Source organism: Anabrus simplex, chromosome 5, assembly GCF_040414725.1.
Source record: "Anabrus simplex isolate iqAnaSimp1 chromosome 5, ASM4041472v1, whole genome shotgun sequence".
NCBI classification, from domain to species: domain Eukaryota; kingdom Metazoa; phylum Arthropoda; class Insecta; order Orthoptera; family Tettigoniidae; genus Anabrus; species Anabrus simplex.
Genome location: NC_090269.1, coordinates 260,650,462 through 260,675,080, shown reverse-complemented (window position 1 = coordinate 260,675,080; position 24,619 = coordinate 260,650,462). Strand labels below are relative to the sequence as shown.

Here is a 24,619-nt window from a genome sequence, read left to right as displayed (position 1 = left end):
TAGTTAGATCATTCCGTGTTAAGAAAACAGTATTGCTCTTATGACGAGGTTGCTATATCGATTGGCTCTGCTCAACAATATCACGGTAAAAGGGCAGCAAGTACATTTCTGAAAGTTATTTAAGTTCAAGATAAAAAGGGGAGGAAACTAAGGTGTTTACGGGTTGGGTGATGAGTTAGAGGGGCTTATGTTTATGTTCACAGTGTAACAGGCAACCGGTGGGACATACATTTGTGAAACCTATTACGCATTTCATGTATCAGTGACACAGAAGGAAAATGAAGGAAGGCGAACAATCTCCGACATTATTCTTCCTCCCTGCTAATGTGTTTACAAAATAGAAAAGTTTCGGTAGTTACTTTAATGCAGGGCCAAAAGTGCCTTTTCCTTTTCTTTCTTTCCAGTATAAAGTGCATTATAATATTCCTTAATCACGCGTAATTAGTTACTCTGTGAATCCTGGAAGCTTATTATTGTTGTAGAGAAGTCTTCTGTTTGAGTTGCATGTATTTTTTTTTTTTAAGTCTTCATATCAGTGTTGTGTGATGAGTGAGTGTTACGTGTGCAATTTCTTTCTTTGTAGGCCCATAAGAGCAAGACTATTTTCCTAACACGGAATGATCTGTAGTTAAAAATAGGATTTTATCCACCTTGTCCAATACACAACGTTAACAAACTTCAAAATTAATATTTAATTATCTACAATGTAGACCTGTTTCAACCCCAGTGGGTACGCATATTTTTGGAATACAAAAAGACTACTTATGTGAGAAAGTCACTCTAGTAAAATTATGTGCGATCTTTTCAGAGAATTCTTGCTTATCTCTTATTATATGCAGTGTTCTCCCCAGAAATTTTTGTGAGCCGGGTGACGAGCATGAGTATTGCACGTTATAAATTTCATATTAAAGCCCGTATTGTCAAAGTATCAACTTGTGAAGATTTAGATTTTATAATTCCACCTTTACAATACTGTAATTGTCTTTATTAAAAAGACTACATTAAATTACACTCGTGAAACATGTTTCGTCCTCTTCAGTCACAAATACAAATACATAACATTAAAAATAAGGCGAGGACACATTCAAATAAGTAAATGTAAAGTCTTTGTATCCTGTGACGTAGCATGATAGCGTCTTGTCAATCTTCAATGTTAAAATGGTGCAGTGTGAACATGATATGAAGCATGAAGTCCAATTAAAATCATATGTTAAAACTGTTGTTCAAAACAACGAATTGTCAATTATAAAACACCGTAAGTGGCTATACGAATAAAATTATGTGCAAATTGTACATAAAACAAGTGTTCTGATGATGCCACATTATAATAGTTTTCTTGATTAGGAGGTGGAGTTATACTGATGCAAGTTGAACCTGATTGTGTGTTGACAATAGGGGCCTAAAAAAGAAAAAGAAAATATGAACTGAAGAATAAAATTCCGTTAAAATGTGAACTTTGCCCATCCAGTCACTCGCCTCCTTGCCCGTCCTACGTACTGCGTCAAAGTACGGCAGATTCTCAGCATTCGGGTCTCATATGGTCGATACCAATCATACATTCCCGGGCATAAAACAAGACCTTCAAATTCTCCATTTATGTAAGAAAGGTAATCTATTGAATATTTTTGAAAACATCTTTATAAATCTTGAACAAAAATGTAACCCGATTTATAATCTTAATGAGATATCGGAGGATATCAATATACTTTTCGAGGAGTTAATCAATAAATTCTTTTCATGAATTCGCGTGAGTAATACGTTACCTCATGCCTCTCCCCTTAATGTCAAACTCCTCAACCTCCCCTCACAGTCAGTCCTCAATGACTGAGGACGTCACTCGGTTAGCCTTTCCACTTGAAGTGGAGTGGTCGACGTAGGACGGGCAAGGAGGTGAGTGACTGGATGGGCACTAAGTTCACATTTTAACGGAATTTTATTCTTCAGTTCATATTTTCTTTTTCTTTTTTAGGCCCCTATTGTCAACACACAATCAGGTTCAACTTGCATCAGTATAACTCCACCTCCTAATCAAGAAAACTATTATAATGCGGCATCATCACAACACTGTTTTATGTACAATATGCACATAATTTTATTCGCATAGCCACTTACGGTGTTTTATAATTGACAATTCGTTGTTTTGAACAACAGTTTTAACATATGATTTTGATTGGACTTCATGCTTCATATGTTCACGCTGCACCATTTTAACATTGAAGATTGACAAGATGCTATCATGCTGCGTCACAAGATACAAAGACTTTACATTTACTTATTTTAATGTGTCCATGCCTTATTTTTAATGTTATGTATTTGTATTTGTGACTGAAGATGTCCTATAAGAGGACGAAACATGTTTCACGAGTGTAGTTTAATGTAGTCTTTTTAATAAAAACAATTACAGTATTGTAAAGGTGGAATTATAAAATCTAAATTTTCACAAGTTGAGAATGAGTACTCTGGCAGGGAATTCTACACGATTATGAACGAGCTGTAGAACAGTGGAAGTTCAAAATATTCTTGTCTTGTTCATGATATCACTAATTTAGTTCAATTTTCTAGTTCATGTTTCCATGCCTGATGTTATTGTCCTGAAGGGAAATAAATTAAAATGTTATCATTTTCACTTTTTACATGGTATTCCCCTCAGACCAAGGTTGATTTGTGAGTTTTTGTTCAGTGAGATGGAACCATGAGCTTCCAGATACATGTGTAACTCTTGGCTAGTCCTAACAGTTAACTCTACAGGTTCATGTAGAACTGATGTCACCATGTTCGACACTTGGCCGTTTATCCCCATAACGCATCATCAGATCCCTAGATCTGTAACAGTTTTCTTTCCCATAAAATTGAATCAGTGGTTTTTGTGAATCTCTTACACATTTCAGTGTCAATGCTCTTCATCATCATTGTTGACCATTGCCAGTTGCCCGGGTGTGGTGTATGAGCCACGTCCATCTTTGTCCATGAACTACTGTTCTCTCATAATCTTCTCCCAATCTTGTCCTCTCTCCTAGACATCTTTCTTAACCAGATCTATTTTCTTCTGGGGCTGACCACTGTTTTTTTTTTTTTTCATATTCTCTTCTTGCAGTCATGCTTGCACTCATCCTTACATGACCAAACCACTTCAGTCTTGCTTTCTGAATCTTCGGTAGTAATGCCGCTGAGGTAAATTGCTGCAAAATATTGCTGCGTTACTAATGGGTTCATTTTTATTCCTTGTCTGCAATTCCCACATATTACAACCATTCCAACACTTATCTTGACTTAATGAAGTTCTTAAGGGTACATGTCTGTGAAGGACCATAATTTTAACTACAAATCACACACAAGATATCACCAGTAGTATGCTTTATATACACCTGAAATTCACTGTTCAAGTGGAATTAACCTTTTAGAACCATAAAACAAAGGAAAATTAGTTAGTCAAGTATTTTAGCAATTAGCCTAATTTATCCTTTGTAAGTAATTTACTTTTTAGGAGTGTAGACAATTTTTTAGGTACCTATATCTTTTAAACCTATCAATGAAATCCACCAATTTTTTTTACTGTATACAGAGAATGTGTGTGTGCACAAATTAGACTACTATGGGGAACATACAGAAATAAATGAACAGCATTAATTAAAACTTGGTACATAAAAATACAGCAATTTTTTGTTGGGCATAGCTGAAGTCAAGTCCTTTATTTTTTTAAGGTAGGTCCATGATTGTAGTCTACTTTTCTTCAATTATGATACTGATTCTATGTATGAAATTTCAGCCTTCTAGCTTAAGTAGTTTCTGGTCTATTAAGTTAAATATGTCAGAAAACTAAACTTTGGGAAATTGGACTTGAAGTTTAACTTTACTTTCAATGAAAGTTATGGCCTAACCTGATGTATTTAATGCATTCCAGCACCACAATCATCTTGGTTCAGAAGTTATTCCTCCTCTTTCTTCCTATTTATATTCCTTTTTCTGGTTCTTGCCTCTTTTCTTCACTAAATCTACTTCTGAATGACTAGTTCAAATATTTCAGTTTCTTTTTTGAAGCACTTGATTGCACCTTAACCTCACTCTCACCAGAACCATTAATGGTATTGATTTACGTTTCTTGCTCTTTAGATGTAAATCTATTTCCGTAGAACTTGCGCCTGCCAGCACCAAATTTCGTAGTCCTCGGCATATCTATGGAAACATTTACTACTTATCTTTTAAGGAAAACTATTGTGATTAACACTGTTGTTTATATATTACTGATGTGGAGAAAGGTGAACATTGTGCAGGTTAGCCAAATTTTTGAAAGTTACATTTACTGTTTTTGCATAGAAATTACCTTTGCTGCCCCAACGTGACTTGTTCAGGAAATATTATGAAGTTTAAATACATTTGACATGTAAAGGCGCATGGCAGAGTTTGCAGATATTTAAGATTAGGGCTGTAAAAGGTCCTGAAACATTAATAATATGTACTTATTGTATATGGTTGGATTCAGTAAAGACGGGGATATTATAAGAGCAAAAAAGATTTCGATTTTTTTCTAAAAATTTGCGTACATGTTCCCTTAACACTTTGAAGTGATACACTAGTTAGGGTTGAGATGCATATTCTACGGAATCTTAAGTGATTGCAAAGCTGATCGGAGCGCTACCAACACACTACCTGTCCTGTCAGTTTCTTATCCCTCTCTTCATATTCTATTCGAAAGATATATCCATGTCCAGTGACCCTTCTTCACTTGTGAAGTCTGTTACGCATAATTTCTCCACTCGTCTGGCATTGAATTGATACACTCAAAAGCAATTTCTGCAATCCTCAAATAATAGTTTCAAGAGTATCTTCGCAGGAATCTTTTTTCTCAGATAGGTACTGCTACCATGTTAAATCGAAAGATTCTTTCATAGTGTCAACACCACTGTTCCTTTCAATGTAACCTTAAGCTAAGCCTTTCTTTGCATTTTGCTTTAATGAAGTCTGGAATTCATCCATTGTGCAGTGTTTTGAATACACTACATGTTTTAGAAGGTTTCTTTCTTGTTTTTTTAACCCATTGCCATCTAACATCTCAGATATAGGGTCAGCGCTCAGACGAAGCTGGATCACACCCTGAGACGTGCTGAATTTTGTCACAAGTTGGTGTCGATAGTTTGGCATGATACAAATATATGGTAGTGTTATGCTGTTCTATAATCTTCCTTGAAAGTTTTTGGAAAGAGGCAATATTGATACTATTGGTTTTTGGCTAAATCTTTGAAGATTAGATGGAGTGTCTTCTGCTACTGGAGTTCCTGAGCAAATATAGATATAGCTAATAATATAAGAATTCAATGGGTTATTTTTCTTGGATTTAATTTGTGAGACTTTCATGATAGGAAAAGAGAGATCTTTGTTTTTTCCAGGATTGGAATTGCAACCCAACACACAACCCTGAGGCATCTTCCAACTATCACTGATCTGTTTAGGAGCAGAAGTAGTTTCATTGTGTACATGCTGATGCTTGATGCTGAACTAGCTTAAGGTAGAAGTGATGTCACCATTATCAACACTTGGCAGTCTACTCTGTAACACATCAGATCCTTGTGCGGAAGACAGTTTTTTCTTTTTTTCAAGCACTCCATTTTCATTTTTGTATCAGTTTGCATCGGACTACTGCTTCAACCAACAATTGTTTCATTTGAAGAGGAGTGTGTTCATTATTTAATATAAAAGTTAACATATCCCCCAAGCTTCAAATAACTTGGTTCACAACAGGATATTCAGACCTTGTTTATTGGGATGCATGTTAATTTTGGAATGTGGCTCTTGCATTCTTGTCTTGACAGAGGAATGAGAAATCTTCACCTCAAAACTTGCGTTCTTCCAATCGCGAATCATGAAATTTGAGGCATGTAAGAGTGCTGTAGAGGAAGCTAACTTCCATTATGTTACTGTGGCCGAACAATGAAATCATGCTGTATCTTACCTGGTTAAGTTGGCATGTTCTATAGAGCACAAAAATAGAACTACTTCCTTTGCATTTTAGTTGATTTGTAGTTGACCTTCAAGGTTTTCATTAAAAAAAAAAATTGTATTCTTGTGAAATTGGACAAGTTGTGCACTAGAATCATTATGATGCTTATTAAAGATAAAAGGTTTCCACCTATTCAATACACTGACATAGTGATTCAATTAACCCATTCCAGTCTGAGCCTTAATATCCCTAACAAACGTTCTGGACTGGGTATTTTAAGGATCTTTAAAACATTATATCTCTGTACCTGTAGGAGATATTGGCATTATTCTTTTTTCTTTGTGCTTGTTTGAGCATCTGATTTTCAAAAGCGCTCTTTGTATCGTGTCAGCTATCACTTGAGATTTTAAAATTGTTTATATATTATACCATGTTTTGCTAATGGAGGAAAGGTGTGACGGATAACTAAGCAAGTGCAGTTTTCTGAAAATACAGTAATATTTACCCTATTTCGCTAATATAAAATGTGCATTGCAATTACAAAACAACGATAATAATTACAATATAAAAATCATATTTTTTCAATAATAATAATAATAATAATAATAATAATAATTACAGTAATGAAAATGGGAGCTCTTACAAAATTTTATTTTAATTGATAAATTTTGTTAAAAGTTTCTCAAATGTAAAGATATTGTTCCATTTACCACAAAAGACTTCTGAGAAAGAGGAAATACAGTCTTCTAAACAGACAACTTTACTAATATGTAGACAGTCGCAACGATAATAATTACAATATAAAAATCATATTTTTTCAATAATAATAATAATAATAATAATAATAATAATAATTACAGTAATGAAAATGGGAGCTCTTACAAAATTTTATTTTAATTGATAAATTTTGTTAAAAGTTTCTCAAATGTAAAGATATTGTTCCATTTACCACAAAAGACTTCTGAGAAAGAGGAAATACAGTCTTCTAAACAGACAACTTTACTAATATGTAGACAGTCTTATGCATTCACGCAAATTGAAATACGCGGGAACATGCGCTAGGCCGTAAAACGAACTCCAATCATAATGAAATGCAAGAAGTTGTTTCGAATTCATATGTCAAAAATATGTTCATTTGCGCATAAACTTATATATCATAAAATATCGAAAATATCACTTTCGTCAAGGACGTTTGCCGCAAGTAGCGATGTCTTAGAGCTCACTGAGTGACATCTACTGATGCATGCTATTCAAATATATCGTAAATTCTCTGACTTAGACTTATAATACTGCCATCTGCTTAAATACTCTTGTAACTAATACATGAAGAAAAACGGTGTAACCACCGGAATGTGTGCATAGCTTGTTCTCTATTTTTAGCGAATTGTCAAACCTTACTATGGGCTATGCCCGCAGCGCGGCCTGAACGTAATTTCGGCCACTGCAGTTAGACTGGAAAGAGTTAAGACATTACATATTTATTATAAACATTTTGGTGTACATTATGGTACCGGTTTTGGCATCTCGCGTGCCATCATCAGCCATTGTGAAAATTATTACAAGGTATGTTGGATGAATATATAAAAACTATTAGTACAATATAAAATATATAGAATATATATATATAAAATATATTCTGATTAGCGAGTCATATATATATATATATATATATATACACACACATTAAAATATATGTGACCAAGTAGCAAAGACCAATTAATCTTTCGAAAGTTAAATATGTCTTAAAACAAACTATTATCTTGTATGTCAAAAAATCCTTTAATAGTTCAAAATGTCTGTAATTGGTCTAGAAAAGTACAAGGATTTCCTTATAAAATTTATCATCAATCCTTCAATAACATCTGACGTGTTGAATACATAATTTCTAGAACATTGTTCTTTGGTTAGGAGTGGGTTATATGTATTTATGTAAAACAGCCCCTCACAATATATAATTGTAAGATTAATATCTTATATAAGTTTTTCTTCTTTTTTAAATATCAGTCTTTCTGTCTTATGTGCTCCACGCTTTTCAAATTGGGTTGCCACGTGCCCGATTTGATAACTATTGTCTGAGGTTGGAGTTTTTGAAGAAGGGTGAGCCTAGAAATTGTGTATTCGTTCAGTAAAATTGCATTCACTTGAGTCTGGACAGCTACTGATATTATTAGTAGGAACTCTGACTAGTCAACTGTGCGTTATTGGTCATATCAGTCTTTGTTTTTTTAAAAAAAGGAAGGAAAACTTGTATATGATATTAATCTTACAATTATATATTGTGAGGGACTGTTTTACATAAATACGTATAACTCACTCCTAACCAAAGAACAATGTTCTAGAAATTATGTATTCAACACGTCAGATGTTATTGAAGGATTGATGATAAATTTTATAAGGAAATCCTTGCACTTTTCTAGGCCAATTACAGACATTTTTAACTATTAACAGATTTTTTTGACATACAAGATAATAGTGTGTTTTAAGACGTATTTAACTTTCTAAAGATTAATTGGTCTTTGCTACTTGGTCACATATATTTCAATGTATTTATATATATAAAAATGTAAGACTCGCTAATCAGAATAGTATGCTCTGTATATATTTTATATTGTACTAATAGTTTTTATATATTCATCCAACATACCTTGCAATAATTTTCTCAATGGCTGGGCACGCGAGATGCCGAAACAACAATAACTAACGGATATAATACTAGGAGAGTTCTTAAGAATTGACTTATTTCAGTTTAACAAAATTTCAGTATAACAAATTAATTTCAGAGGTCCCCAAAATTTTGTTATACTGGTATTTTACTGTAGTGTTAGATTGTTGGAAAACAAACTTTCCTTCCCACATGCTGTAAGATAGGTGAAATGGAGAATGAGATGCAGGATATTTTTATTCATCTGACTTCCATACAGTAAATTATGTGCACCACGCTTATGTTCAAATTGGGTTGCCACGTGCTTGATTTGATAACCATTGTCTGAGGTTGGAGTTTTTGAAGACGTGTGAGCCTAGAAATTGTGTATTCATTCAGTAAAATTGCATTCAGTTGAGTCTAGACAGCTACTGATGTTATTAGTAGGAACTTTGACTAGTCAACTGTGCGTTATTGGTCATAAATTTGTTTTTTTTTTAGGACTTCATTTTTGTGTGGCTACCGAGACAGTATGATATATTGTCGCTCCCAGATGTTGTTACTGTATGGCTTCTCGTCCACTGGGAGTGGGAACCTGCGAGTTCGGATGAATCTGCGCGAAGTCTGTTTGTCCGAAATCGTGCGTACGCTATTGTCCTTTAGCTGCGTATTCGGCCGAGTTATTTAGTAGCTGTATTTGCAAAATGATGGTGTCTCCTGAAGATTTCCCACCTCTGCTAGCGAGAATAGCTAAGAAAATGAGATGGGAGTGGGTAAATGTTATCGAAAAGGTGATTTTTCACATATGTGGGCTGATCTGGAAAAGGACGAAAGACAGTACTTTGGTTATGTTCGCATGGCATGTGAAACATTTTGATACATATTAAAAAAGTACAATATTAGTTAAATAAGTACAGTAACTTCCGAGAAACTTTCACTGGAAAACATCTAGCTCTAACTTAAGGTAGCCATGTTCATTCTGAAATGGGAAGCAGGAGAATTTCTCCCACTTATATTTGCCTTTTTCCAATTTTAACACTCATTTCCTAATTCCCAACTAGGCAAAGGAAATACTCTCTTATCCGAGAGGATGTTTTGTAACATTCAGCCTCTGTGGTATAGTGGTTAGCGTGATTAGCTACCACCCCCAGAGGCCTGGATTCGATTCCCGGCTCTGCCACAAATGAAAAGGTTGTATGAGGGCTGGAACGGGGTTCACTTATTCTAGGGACCTCAGCTGAGTACAGGTGGGTTCAATTCCCACCTCGGTCATCCTCAAAGTGGTTTACCACTTCTCCAGGCTGCCTCCTTCCTTCTTCCTTGCCTGTCCCTTCCAATCTTCCCATCCCTCCACAAGGCCCCTGTTCAGCATAGCAGGTGAGGCCGCCTGGGCTAGGTACTGGTTCTTCTCCCCAGTTGTATCCCCGACCCAATGTCTCGCACTCCAGGATACTGGCCTTGAGGCGGTAGAGCTGGGATCCCTCGCTGAGTCCTTGGGAAAAGCCGATCGTGGAGGGTAAACAGATTAAGAAAAGAAAAGATGTTTTGTGACAGTAAGAGATAATAGAAATAGCGGAAATGGTTCTCTCTCATCAGTGCGATAAAGCCATAGCACACGGAAGTGTGTGGAGTCACAGGTCGATAACATATATCTGAAATGAGAAACTGCATCTTTAATCTATAATTCAAACACAAAAAGTAATCAGACGTAGGTATAAAGTGATCAGACTGGAAAGTATAAATATTGCTAGAGTTTTTTAATAAGTAAATTCGTGTCCTGATCTGAAGGTGGTGCAGCTCTTTTCACGCACACCCCCAATGGAGGTGAGCGGTATGTACCATTTCAACCACATACCAGCCCTCCAGCCATTCTTAAATTTCTAGCAGTACCGGTAATCGAATCCAGGCCACCGAGGACTGCAGCTAATATTGCTAACCGTTATGCTATGGAGGCGGACAAGTTTTTTAATGAAAATTACACTTTGAACTTTGTTGTAAAAAATCTTCAGATACAAGAATCATGCAAGTGGTATAAAATGAATATATAAATTTACCTGTCTCGCCCATTTCTCTCGCCACCTCATTCCATAACTTTTGCTGGTACCACAAATACCTTCCATCTTGTACCGGAAGTATCAGCCTTTCAGCATTGATGATAAAACGCAGCTCTTCGCCCGAAAAATCCAAACCAGTCTGGATAGTTCGCAGGTATTCGTGCCTTCACTGATGAACAACGCCGGTCTCAATGGACGCAGTCCCGCTTGAATTCAGCGGTTTGGATCGTTTGTCCGTTTTCATGCGTGTTTGTACAAATTCGCCATCTCAGCTTTTCTCAGGTTTCCGCTTCCAATGGACAAGAGCCCTATGTTCAGCATTTTGAAGTGTGGTTTTACGTTGTCTCAAGAGTGATGAAAACAGTGGCTGTTTTAGTCTATGTTCTTTCTTCCCAACTGATACACTTGCACAGCACAGTAAACATACGCATTTGTCCTTTACGTGGGCAAATAAGTAATCATTTTCCCATTCCGAATGAAAGTAATAAATTTTCGCTTTTTGCTTGAAAATACCATTATTAGAAGAATCCTAGCTTAGTATCAGTGTGTAAATCAAACTATCCACGTTAGCGAATGTCTGATAAACACACAAAAAAAAAGTTCACAACTTTGCATGTATACAATCAACTATGAGGCTGGCAATGTTGTATTCTTCTCTATTATTTCCCTTATTCTTTCAGTTTTTTTTTTCACTCATTATTGCTGCCACTACTGGATGGTGTCCGCCTAATGCTTTTCTCGGTAGAGTCACCCATCAACTGCAACTTGCACTTTCCACCATGAAGTAATCATTGGCTTTGTCCTTCTTTTACCCCAACTATATCCTGTACTGGATTTGCTATTCTTCTTTCAAAAAATTTTATCGTATGGTTGAAAGTGTAAGGCTTAATAATTCACTTCTCAAGTGTAAGACTTCTGATACTGTAATTAACATTGTGACACCCCTTATTTAAAAAGAATTACTAAATAAATATAGGTTAGGTAATTTTTTATTGTGTACCATTGGAGTGCAATATTTTTTGTAATTACCATGCTGACTGTATTACATTATAAATAAATTAAACTAATTAGAAAGAATCTGAGTGGGGACACTTGCTGTGAGTGCCAAAAAGTTAAGTTGTGAGCATTCTTTCTAACTCATTATTGCTTATTTTGGTTGAGTCGTGAAATATCTTAGGAAATGGTCATGGAGATCGTGAAAAAGGGTGTGGTCATATCTGTAGACACTGTATTAAAAAGTTGGAACAAATAGGCTCAGATTGTATTTTACTCGACCTTGAATTCCCAAATATGGTAGTAACACATCTAGTTCATAGGTCTTCTGAGAGATGTTTAAAAATAATACTCTCTTATCCTTTGGTACTTGTCATGAAGCAGGTAGCTAAAAAAGTGTGTTGCAAGCCGATACAATTTTTTGGATCATTTGGCTTTAGTTAGTAGTTGTCTCGAAGGAGGAGTTAAATAATATAATTCTGTGTCAAACGCTTCAGGCACAACAATTATCCTTTCAGAAGTATATTCTCAAAGCACTATATTTTTCATGTTTTGTTATCCATAATGTCATGTGTAATTCTTGTGCTTAGGTTCCATCTCTTTTGAGCTTGGGTGCTCTTGGGCAAGTGGGAAATGTCGGTGCTAGCTATCGGCAGTCTGGCTATGGTCAGGATCAGGGCCGTTATCAAGATCGAGGACAAAATAGACGCAGTGGTCGTATGGATGAAAGGCGGGGTGAACCGTATGGTAAGGTAAGTATCATTGGTGTTTATTTTGATGTTTCTTATGGAATATAACTTTTTCCTTCTTGTATCCAGTAGGGGAAAAGTGCCTTTTGTTCTTTTCAAGCTTACAATTGGGTGCTTTGTAACATATATTTATATTTGCGTTGGTTAAAAAGCATTAAATTTTATAAATTAATTGGTCGGGTGGGGGGGGGGGGTGCTTACCCATATATACACCTTTCACAAAATCAGTACTCTCGTCTGGTGTTCAAACCTGCCGGGCATCTGGACAAATGATAGAACCCTTTCAGTTGCCCTTATGTAGGCTTATAACTTAATTTCGAAGGTGTTTGTTAACATAGACGATTTTCTTTGTAAAATTAGAATATTTCACACAAACATATCTTGTGTCATCTGTTGTAGTTTTGTCCTCTTGGTGATGGAGGTGTGTTAACGACTTTCATTTCTACTTTATGATGAACTCACAATGGATGATGCAGGTATATTGCCTGGATTTTCTGGCAAATATTCCATAGGACACCTGAGTACTTTTTCAACTTTTCACGTCTGCTATGTTGTAGATGTGCATTAAAAGGTGAATTTTTACTAATATGGTGTATACACATGGCTTTGTGAAAATTTCCCAAGCTAGTAGCACTTTTTCATTTATCTTGGTGATATTACAATTATTCAGCATTCTTCCTTGCTGAGTATAATTGTTCCATGTACAAAGTCAATTAAAATTGAGAACTTCCATGGTACAGCAGTACCTCTTTTTTTAAATGTATATGTATTCTGGATTCTACCAACATTTACATGCTTTACAAAAAGAATTTCTATTGTGCCTCCCATATTTCTGTTTCATATTTCCCAAAAATGTACAGACTAGCATTTTGCCATTTGAACTAATGTACTTCAGTGACAGTTAACATATTACCTTAGTCAACCTGTGAAGCCTTCAAGCATATTGTCCTGTAATCAACAGTGTTTATCCTACTGAGTTATTCTGGAAAGCTATTTCTAGATTTGTGTGTTACTGAATCAACTTCTTCCTTCTGATGTCAGCACAGCATTTGCAATCATTCCATTGGTTGCTGAACATAATATTATGCTAATTTCAATACATGCACTTCTCATCTGCATCTGACTACTACTAGATGAGTAATCACATTCGCGCCCTGACCATGCAGGGTCGTCATCCCACCTCTTCCAAGGGTGGCCCCGAGCGGAAATCAGGTGGTCAAGGTTATCGCAGTCCTATAGGTAAAAACCGCCCTGCATCGGGCTCCAAGGTTGGGAGTAAAGCTGAGAAAAAGGATGACAAAGACGCTCAAAAGGACAAAGAGGAGGATAAGGGGAATGGAGATTTAAACAAAGAAGAGGATGTGAAAAGGTAAGCTGATGCCTTTCAGGCGTTTCTTCGTTCTTCATTCTATGTCTTCCATATTGTTTCAGGATAGTGCATTTGGACACAGCCTCAGTTTCCCTACCATGTGTTTACTATGTATTAATTTTCTGTGTTCAGATTTGAATCCATTCTCTGCTCTCCCTTTTGATCTTTATCAGATGAATGTACAAGGGTCGATCAATAAGTAATGATACTAAATATGTTGTGGAGGTGTATATCCTGTTGGTCATCATCTTAGTGCCTCTATCTATTTAAAACAAATTCTGGATGCACAGAAGACATTCTTCTATGTTGGATATGGCACTAAACAGTGCCTCTATCCTTTTTATGGATTAGGAAGTTCTCCAGTCCATATAGGGTCAACATGTTCAACAACTGGATGTGTTAATTTAAGTTCCTGTCCTGCGTTCAGATTTGTCCGTATGCAAAATTTGAAATGAACTTGAAGAAAAGCCTTTTAATATACATTTCAGGTACAATTCCTACTAATAATTAAAGTAGCAAATTTGCCCTTCGCGTTATATGCTCCCTTACAATTTGTTACCTTCACTCAAAAAAATCCTCCTGCAGGCAATCCAGTCTCCAATATATTTAAGATTTTGTGATCTTGTGATTCTTTAAGTAGTTCCCGTTGTGAACTATCAAGTATGGATACAGATACCAGTGAGATCCAACACATAATTTACTTCCTCGATAAAATGTGTTTAGCAAACGTGCTTGCTTCAAAACTTGGTATCATTACTTTTTGATCATATTACAAATGACCATTTAACACTTAAAGCTTCTACAGTGGCACTGGCACATCTTCAAAAGTGAACTAGCATATTTATCATGCAGTGTTCATGAACTTGTCCCTTTGTGTGACAACTACATTTCCTCAAGAATCTTTGAGCATAATACAATTTATAACTTCGTGTTTGGTATAACCTGACTGCCCTATGTGTTAGATATGGCTGAATATCACGTTACATGAAGTATATTTGCTAATCTCCATTTCCTCAGTTTGACTCAATATCTTCTGCATAATATTCTTCCCCTGCTTGTTGCATACTATGCACATGTGTACTTTATCTACAGTTTTCAAAGTAAATTAAATATTGCTTGAAGGCATGTCTCTTACTTTAAGAAATCAATAACTGCGCTATATAATGAACCTCTCATCCGAATTGAAACTGCTTTCGTAATTTATCTTGCCTTTTCTGAAATACTTCAAGTATTGTTCAACAATGAAGCTGCATTTACTGAAACATATCTTTGCCATTGCACTTTCATGACAGACAATAATTGTATTCTTGCTGTTGCCCTGCAGTTCTTGTTACCATCAGTCCTTTGTGCAAAATGAAATATTGTGTGGGTTATCTTGGATTAAAGAATGAAATGGAAAATGTTTGTTATTTCAGATATTAGTACTTTAGTGAATTGGATTATAAGTTACAATAATAGTATTTAATTCAGCTTTGACCAATGGAGGAATATAAATAAACTGACTGTATAAATCGGTATGGAAGTAATTGTGTTTAATCATTGACTTTCTTAGGACTTTGAAGGAAGATGGAAATGGTATATATGAATTTGCATGATATATCTGTTTTAGGAATGGTTTGATTACAATGTAATGTTATGTTGACTTCCAAATTTCCAATATTTTTAAAGTGAATATTCCTGGCTACTTTGGGGATAGCTTTTAAGTAGAATGCTGTTAGATGCCTTGGGCAGGCATCATAGGTTCTCGTCTAACGGTAGTCTTGCAAGGAAATCTGCTTGTTCCTGTTACATGAAAGCATGGCATTAGCTTTAAGATGTTGATTTTAACTTCACGTTAGCGCAGCAAATGCCAACGTTGATATTAGTACTGTGGTTACCTTCATTTCCATATTGTAGCTTTTTACAGTTGAATTCATGTACAGTAGAACCTCATAATTCGAAATCGGTTAATGCAAAATCTCGCAAGCAGCTCTTGCACGTTATTTAAATCGTTTAATTCAAAATACGGATAATTCGTAATTCGAAGAACAATGTCTGCCCTGTTACCGAAATTGACTTTTAATTCGAAACTGCCTTTACATTTTTAAAAAAGTATTTTACAGAGTAATTCAAAATTTCACCGTGTCATGAAGGAACATGTCTTCCGGAACGTGCAGGGGTAACTTTGCGCTTTTTCACCTACTTCGGCATGTCGACAGTGTGCTTCATATCTGCTGTGTTCGAGCGGAATCGTAATTATTTTGTATTGGGCGTTTTAAGGAAGCCACAATATCACGTAGGCCTAGGGGGAGAGGTAGAATCCGTGAACACTGGCGATGCCGACACTTAAAGAAAAAGCGTAGCTTATAGCCTATAATCAATTCGTACGCACCAAACAATATTGTCAATGCCAATGAAACTGCATTGTTTGTTTCATTTTTTAAATGTTGAGGCCAAACAGACTTATGATTTTAAAGGAGAGAATTACCACCCGGGAAATGTAACCTGTGTTGCTATGCAGTGCACACTGAAGCGAGATACATCCTTCCCGTCATAGGAAAGTTTGAAAAGCCACAATGTTTTAAGGGAGTCGGGCACTTTCCATGCCAGTACTAGGCATCCAAAAATGCAGAGAGTACAGCAATCCACAGGGGAGGCAGCATAATTTTTCCTCATCTTTGAATTGTATTTTTTCCCCTTTCGTTGCGTGAGGTTATGTTTGCCATTGTTTCATACAAGTGCATTATTTGAATAATGTAAATGCACCTTGTTGGATAAATTTCTGAAATGGTGTTTTCCTTGGCATTTGAAAAGTTTAAACTGAGAATCAAGGTGATTGCATGCATTTCATTATAGACCAAATAATAGCATGTGAAATACCAGTAATTGTACAAATTCCAAATCAGAAATTGTGGTGGAATGTTGCATTCCCCAAAAATATGATACCATAGACTACTAATTTCTTCACAGTTTATTAAAATTTTTGACCCTTTTCCGTTGATTCCTAGGTTGAGTGTAGATTTATTGATAGGACATTACATATCTTCATTTCCTCACATACTTATCCTGTTGTTTCTAAGAAATGCATACCTTTCACAAAAATGCTTATTGGAAAATCACACTAATACGCATGGTGTATGGCCATTCTGTCATGCTATGACGGCCAATCCATTTATGGAAATAGTGTTAAAAGATGTTCTTTGTCTCTGTACTAAAGCGAGGTGTTCCATCTCATTGCCACGTGAACTGCATATCTGCAAAACATGGGCTACTTTGGATTTTCTGAATATGGGAAGCTAAATGATGAAGAAGCGGTTCGACTATGAATGTGGAAACACTATATTTTTTTTAACATTGCCCTGCGAGCTAATTCGTACTACAGAATAATATGTGGTCTACATTTGTAGGCATCTCTTATTTGACGAGAATATCCAGTAGGTCAGATCTGTTTATTCTACTTTCTACAGGGTATTATATATATGATAAAGATGTTGATACCCATAGGGAACCTGAAATATTTGTTCCGAATTAGTAAATTTATAATACCAATACAGTTGGTCCGTTATTGGACATTGTAAATTTCCCAGCTAATTCATTCCGGGTTGCCAGTGTCTTGCCTCGATGTGCTAAGTTGGGCTCATCGGTTGGTAAATAGCACATCTGCCAAGACGCGTGGCTAGCGCCTACCGTGAAGGCCACCGCGTAGGCTTGGAGCCACCGGCAGTGTGAATGCATTATGAGAGACTTTGTCTTGTTTTCAAAAATTGATGCCTGTCTGGCCATCAGATGATAAAGATGAGATGAAGTCTGCCATAGTGCATTGGCAGTGCTGGTGACTCCAAGTAGCCTACGCAGTGGCGTCCACGGTATGCACTAACGATGCGTCTTGGTAGGTGTGCTATATATCAACTGATGAGCCCAACTTAGCCCACTGGAGCGAAACGCTGGCAACCAGTAATGAATTAGCTGAAAAATTGATGTCCAGTAACGGACCATCTATATTGGCGATATATTTAGTTGCTGGACTTTTGACAGGAAAAGAAATTCCTCCTTCCCAACACAAATCTAGTATTCGTATGTCTGTTAGGTCATCAGCCCAGAGGCTGGTTGGATCCTCAAATAGCATCACCAAAGGCTATGCAGTTATAGGGAAACCACAAAAACCAATGGCAGTACCAAAATGAGGCGTACTAGGCAAGATGAGGAGTGAGGTAGTTTGCCATTGCTTTCCTCACTGGGCCAGACGGTGCTATTGTAGCACAACTAACCCTATGAGCAACACCTTTCATGACACTCAGGCACACTGGTTGTGCTCTGAATGTCATTAATCAGCACCACCCATACCCCAGCAGCTTCCATACTGTCACAGCCATGGATGAGACTGGGACTTCAGTGGAAGCTACACTTTGCTTTGGCCTGTGCCAAGAGATGGATGAAGATGGGGATATTTACGTTTCTATGTTTAAATGTCCTTATAAAAACAGCAGTCTTTTATTGATGCAGCGTAACGTTTCAGAAGTTTGTATCATTTCCCACTCTTAGCCCTACGGGCTTGTGCTGTCGGTCCTGAATAAACCAAAATTACTGGAGTTTAGAGGATTTTTTTCACATTTCAGTCTGCTTGCATTTAGTGACGGCAGAATTGAATATACAGGAAAACCTAGTTTATTCAAAACCGTTGGGACGCAAAAATCGGACTTCGAATTCTGTGATTTCAAATGAACTGCCAAATCTTAATTCAGAAACGCCAACAATTGCCGCGTCAAAAAATATTCTAAGACCTGTACAGCATGCAATTAACCTTGATTCACAGTTTAAACCTTTGAAATGCCATTAAAAAAAACGACTATTTCCAAAATGTATACAACAAGGTGCATTTACAGCATTCAAATTCACAATACAGTATTCACTGAGATAACTTACTCAGAGATGCCAACTATTACGATTCAATCGTAATAATTACGAATTACCCATCATAATTACGCCTTTACGAATCACACGCCCCAAATTACGATTTTTTGTTGATTTTTAAATCTAGGTGTATGAAGTGTTCAAAAGGTTACACAAGGAATGTCATTACAGCTTGAATTCTCAGAATATTATTTTCGGATTTCTCAGTAATCATTTATACCCCTTTCCTGTCCCTCATTTAAGAATATTTCGAGTTTTCACGCGCTGAACGCAGTGTGTGCTTCCAGTACCGGAAAAATAGGCACCTATGAAGTGGTATATCTTGCGGAGTAGTTGTCTTTGTTCGTCATATGATCAGACTTCCATGCAAGTATGCGAGTTCTTTTGTCTTTGTTTTGGCGGCAAAGTGGTGACAAACTCAGTTTCATTGTGAATACTGTGTGCATGACTGTAGAAGTATTTATTGCAATTTTGGTTGCCAAATTTACATATATTGCACTTCTAGGGTATATGCTAATCATGTGTTACGAAATGCGAAAGGTTTGAAATAATGAAGCGATTTCTTATGCAGGAAAATACATGTGATGACGTTACCGTGACTAGTGAGGCTAATAGTAAACCAAAAAAATAGTTCAAAAATTTAGGAAGGAATACTCGAAAAAATGGCCCTGTTTATTGCGTTCCTCAAAATCTCATCCACACGTGTTTTGTAGTGTGTGTAGCCGCGATTTTTCAGATGCGCGTGAGGAAGAACAAGACTGAATTCCGTGCTAATATGAACACCGAACTGTTAAGTGCTTTGTTAGTGCAAATGATGCACATGACATCAAAAGAAAAAGCATGTCACCAGCGTACGTTTAGCAAACAGGAACTGCAAGCTGCTAAGGGAGCAACTACAATACTCAACAAAAGAAATGATCCTTCAACCTCCACTCAGATATGTATAGCAGATCACCTGTTATTTTCTCAGGTAAATATCATAGGCTACACTCTTTATATGCCAGTCTTTGAATGTTACATCTGGTTGGATTATATGTTGTTCATTGATTTTTCAATTATATATAAGTGGGTAAGGTTTCGAAAAAAAAAAATCTACGGCCGCCACACCGCCCCCCCCCCCCCCCCGTGCCCTAACTGCTGCATTACGAATTGCCTTTCTTGAAAGTTGGCATCTCTGCTTACTGACAAACATAACCTCACGCAACGAAGGAAAAAGAAAAGCTTGATTCAAAGACGAGGAGAAATTCATGCTGGCTCCCCTGAGAAAGTTCATTATTCATTGGATTACTGAACTGAATGCATTATAGATGTCCTGTTCTTGCATGGAAAGTACCCGATGTCCTTAAAACATCGTGGTTTATTGAACTTTCCTATGACAAGGGCATAGTCTCTCACTTCCGTATGCATTAGAACACAGTACCGTGACCCTATCCTTGTACGATACCCACCATGGTACTTCTCTCGTAAGTCAGGAATGCGAACCTTTGCTGCGTTACAAAGTACTAGTGCATGCAAGCACCTTGTTTCACAGTTTAAACCTTTCAAATGCCTTGAAAAAAAACTATTCCTGGAATGTATCCAACAAGGTGCATTTACATTCAAATAATGCACTCAGATAAATCACTGGTAAACATTCTGTGTTTACTCGAGTATTAGACCCTTTTTTCCCCACTTTTACAGTCCTAAAATAATAAAGGGTCCAGTCATCATCATCATCATCATTTCCCTTTATCCAGCTGTAGCCGGGTAGGGGCAAATATGGTTCCTCTCCACTTTCTTCGGTCTTTCCACCACTCCTCCTCCAACACTGTGTCCCAGTCCAGGTTTCTTTCTATAATGCTGCGTTGGATGGTATCCTTCCATCTCAATCGTGGTCGTCCACGGCCTCTCCCTCCTTGGATTTGCATTTCCATCACCTTTTTTGGCATTCTTTCGTCGCTCATTCGCTTTATGTGCCCAAACCATCTTAGTCGGCTCTTCTCTATTCTATCATTCATTTTTTCTACTCCAATTTCTTCCCGGATTTTCTCATTCCTTATTTTGTATCTTGTACATCTCTGTATCATAGTCCTCAAGAATTTCATTTCGGCTGCCTGTATTCGACTCTCATCCTTCTTTGTCATTGTCCAAGTTTCTGCTCCGTAAGTTGTTATGGGTACGTAATACATCTTGTACATAGTATCCTTTGCTTCCATTGCCACATCTTTGTCCCATAACATATTTCTTACACTATGATAGAAACAACTTCCAGCTTGAATCCTTTTACTAATCTCAGCATCCAGTCGAGCATTCTCCATTAATTCACTCCCCAGGTATTTAAACGTTTCCACTACTTCCAAGGGCTTGTCTACAAGTCTAATCTGACCTTTCCCTTCTTTCTCCCCTCTAGTCATAACAAGAGTTTTACTCTTTTCTACACTTATTTTCAATCCACATTTTTCAATCTTCCCATTCACCACATTCAACTGTTCTTGAACCTTCCTGTCGTCTTCTCCCCAAATCACAAAATCGTCTGCAAATATCATGTTCATTTCTCTTCCTCCATATGCTGCTTTTGCCGTTCTCACAATGTCATCCATTACTATTGTAAACAGGATTGGTGATAGAACACTTCCCTGTCTCAGCCCGCTAGTGATTTTGAACCAACTTGTCCTGCCAACTTGTGTTTGCACGCAACTACAACATTCCTTATACAATGCCATGATCATTTTTATTAATCCCTGTCCAATTCCTTTTTGCACCAGACTGTCCCAAACTTTCGTCCTAGGGACACTGTCATATGCCTTTTCAGTATCAATGAATGTCATCACCATATCATTCCCGTACTCCCAATGCTTTTCCATTAGTTGTCTCATAATTAAAATGGGCTCTATTGTTGACCTTCCACTTCTGAAACCAAACTGATTTTCCTGTATCTGCTTCTCAACCCTCAACCTTATTCTAATTTCCAGTATCCTTTCCATTATCTTAGCAACATGGGATATTAGAGTAATTCCCCTGTAGTTCTTCAAAACTTTATCACCTTTCTTGAAAATTGGGATGATTATTCCTTTTTGCCAATCCTCAGGGACCTCCTTATTCTCCCAGACATTCCTGAGAACCTGATATGTCCACTGCAGGCCTACAGCTCAGCTGCCTTTATCATCTCCACTGAAATTTCATCTATTCCAGCAGTTTTTCCATTCTTCATCTTTCTTACTGCCATTTCAATTTCATTCATTGTAATTTCTTTATCCATTTCTTCGTCAACTAATTGCCTTTCCTGGTCGTCCATTGAATGACTGTCATCCGTTCTTATGTTCAGCAGCTTCTGAAAATATTCTCTCCATCTATTTCTTATTTCTTCTGGCTTTGTTAAAATTATGCCACCTTCATCCTTCACAAATCTGGTGTTTACTTGATCTCTCTTTTTGTTTCTTAAGATACCATACAGTAATTTCTTGCTGCCCTGCGTATCATCTCTCAATGTCTGTGTGAATAAGGCCCAGCTTTTCCTCTTTTCTTCCTCCACTACTTTCTTGGCCAAATTCTTTGCCTCCACATATTTTCTTCTACTTTCTTCAGTCTTAGATGTTTTCCATGCTTTCCATGCCATTTTCTTTTCCTTCACTTTAATCTTTAAAGGGTCCAATATTACATAAAATTAGCTTCATGGTCCTTATCGCACTTCAATAGATATTTTTTTGTCCACCTAGTCGATACAATGATTGCCTAAGGCAATTCAATAGTTCGTATATTATCAACATCTTCAGCCACATAACTAGCTTCTTTGCTTGCCTGGTTGGCATTAGGATTACATAAAATTAGCTTCATTAGGCAATCATTGTATCGAGTGGGTGGAAAATAAATAAATATTCAAAGGGTCCAATATGCGATAACCTCAACATTTTGTGCAGCGAACACGACTTCTGGGTTAAAAAGAGCTATAAATTGTACGTGTAAACATTCTATACTATATATAGCCGGGCTGAGTGGCTCAGACGGTTAAGGCGCTGCCCTTCTAACCCCAACTTGGCAGGTTCGATCCTGGCTCAGTCCGGTGGTATTTGAAGGTGCTCAAATACGACAGCCCCGTGTCGGTAGATTTACTGGCATGTTAAAGAAGTTACACTGGCTATTTTCTTCGGAGGGCAGTATTTCTAAACGTAAAAGTACAAAAATATGCTAAGTGACTTCTAGGCCTACGGTACATATTAAAGTCCATTTTAGTTACTCGTATCATGTAGTTTGTTACATCTTATTAATTCCTCTGGTGAGGTTGACGTCAGGAAGGTCATACGGCCGTAAAAACTCGCCACGAAGATTCGTCTCACTTCATACTCTATCCCGTAGAAGAAAGGGATAAGGGTATAGTGTTTTCATATAATTAAATATTGATGCAAAAGAACTTCATGGCTAGTCATTTCTCTCTCTCAGTTCAGCAGTAGGCCTACCACACAGTAAACCTGATCAATGTTTTCATTTGAATTATCGCCCCGCGCCTCCATCTTCCCTGCCTTGCTACTGGAGTGTCGGCATTCTGACGTCATCTTCACTGCTCTCTCTCGTCAGCCATGCTTCATTCTCTTTGAGCCATGCACTGCAATCAAGAGAATACGAGGCCCCGTCTGTTTGAACCTCTTAAAAATAATTTTGTTCCCGACTATAGAGTCTAAACAGTGTAAATCTATTCCCAGATGGTCTGTGATATTCCCAGTTGGTGTATATGTAGCAGAAGCCACTCATTCCGAATAGTCATGCTGTAGAAGGCATGCCAAACCATCAGCTGATAACTAGCGTATGTTACGAGTTGTACTTCCGAGTGTAATACATAGTAACTGGAAGCATTCTTTTGATAACTGCGGCTGTTGAAACACAGACCCTTATTTGTAAGTATTTTTCATGCTTGTTCTCTACATTTATCACATCAGAATTTGTGTAAACAGCTGTCCATGAGATAAGAGACCACATTGTTTAGGTTAGGTATATTATCGCCCTGATAGTGCCAAAAGTTCGACGGGAAAAAAAAAATGACTGGAAAATATACCGCATTTATGGATATCTACAGGTGTGGCGGTAATGCATTTTATCATTATAGTGTTTAATTTTGTACGTTCTCTTTTTTTATTAACGCATACCGTATGTTTTGTTTGGCGTCTCTGAAAATCATTTAAAGTACATGGGGACATAAAATTATTTGTTAGGTACATTGGCGAGTAAAACAATCGTTTTAATTGGATAGCTTTTATCACGTTTTAAACTTCTCTCCAAGTATGTACCTATATTGGCCCGAGTTACCAGATATAAAATATCTCTTCGTTAATGATCTTGCCTGTTGTATAAATAGCAACAACCGTGAATATTACTCGACTAAAGTAAACAAATTTCCTAATCCCGAGGCGGTACAGCTCTTTTTAGATACACCCCCAGTGGAGGGGAGTTATATGTACCGCATTTACAGCATATCAACCTTCCTGCCATTCGTAAATATCTGGCAGTACGGTACCGGGAATCAAAGTCAGACCCCAGAAAAGAGCAACTAATTGTGCTAACCATTATGCTGGCGGACATTAACTACAAAACAGACATGTAGCATGACTGATGCATGCTTGCAATGCGCGGGTTGGACACGAAGCTTGGCCTGTTCATCTATTTGTGCGACGTCATCAGAGCTGCAGTAGACCAACGCTACAGAGGCGGACATGGATTCGGCTAGTTTTTTTCTTGTGTAGGTCGTACGGACGAAACTTTACAAATTTGTGCGATGTCATCAGAGCTCCAATAAGACTTGTACCCGCTTCGAAGCGGAATCATCATCGTTCTCTGATGAATTACGTTGGGGTGTCGTATAGGTGAGATTTATTTTTTTCATTTTCTTCGTTTCGAAATACATGATTAAATTAGGTAAACTCGTACCTCGAAAGAAATGCACGATTCAAAGACGAGGACAGTTAATGCTGGCTCCCTTGTGCAAGTGCTTTATTCATTCGATTAGTGTACTGAATGGAT

General features: G+C 37.1%; 1 protein-coding gene across 2 annotated transcripts in view; it reads left to right on the top strand.

Annotated features, from left to right (window-relative positions):
- LOC136873966 (zinc finger protein on ecdysone puffs) overlaps nt 1–24,619 on the top strand; it is a 185,821-nt gene that overhangs the window by 18,659 nt on the left and 142,543 nt on the right. Inside the window, exons 3-4 of one of the 2 annotated variants that reach the window (XM_067147366.2) lie at nt 12,214–12,375; nt 13,506–13,741. In XM_067147366.2, coding sequence (XP_067003467.1) covers nt 12,214–12,375; nt 13,506–13,741 — 398 coding nt within the window. The remainder of the gene's footprint in view (nt 1–12,213; nt 12,376–13,505; nt 13,742–24,619) is intronic. The other variant, XM_067147367.2, reaches the window with a different exon arrangement.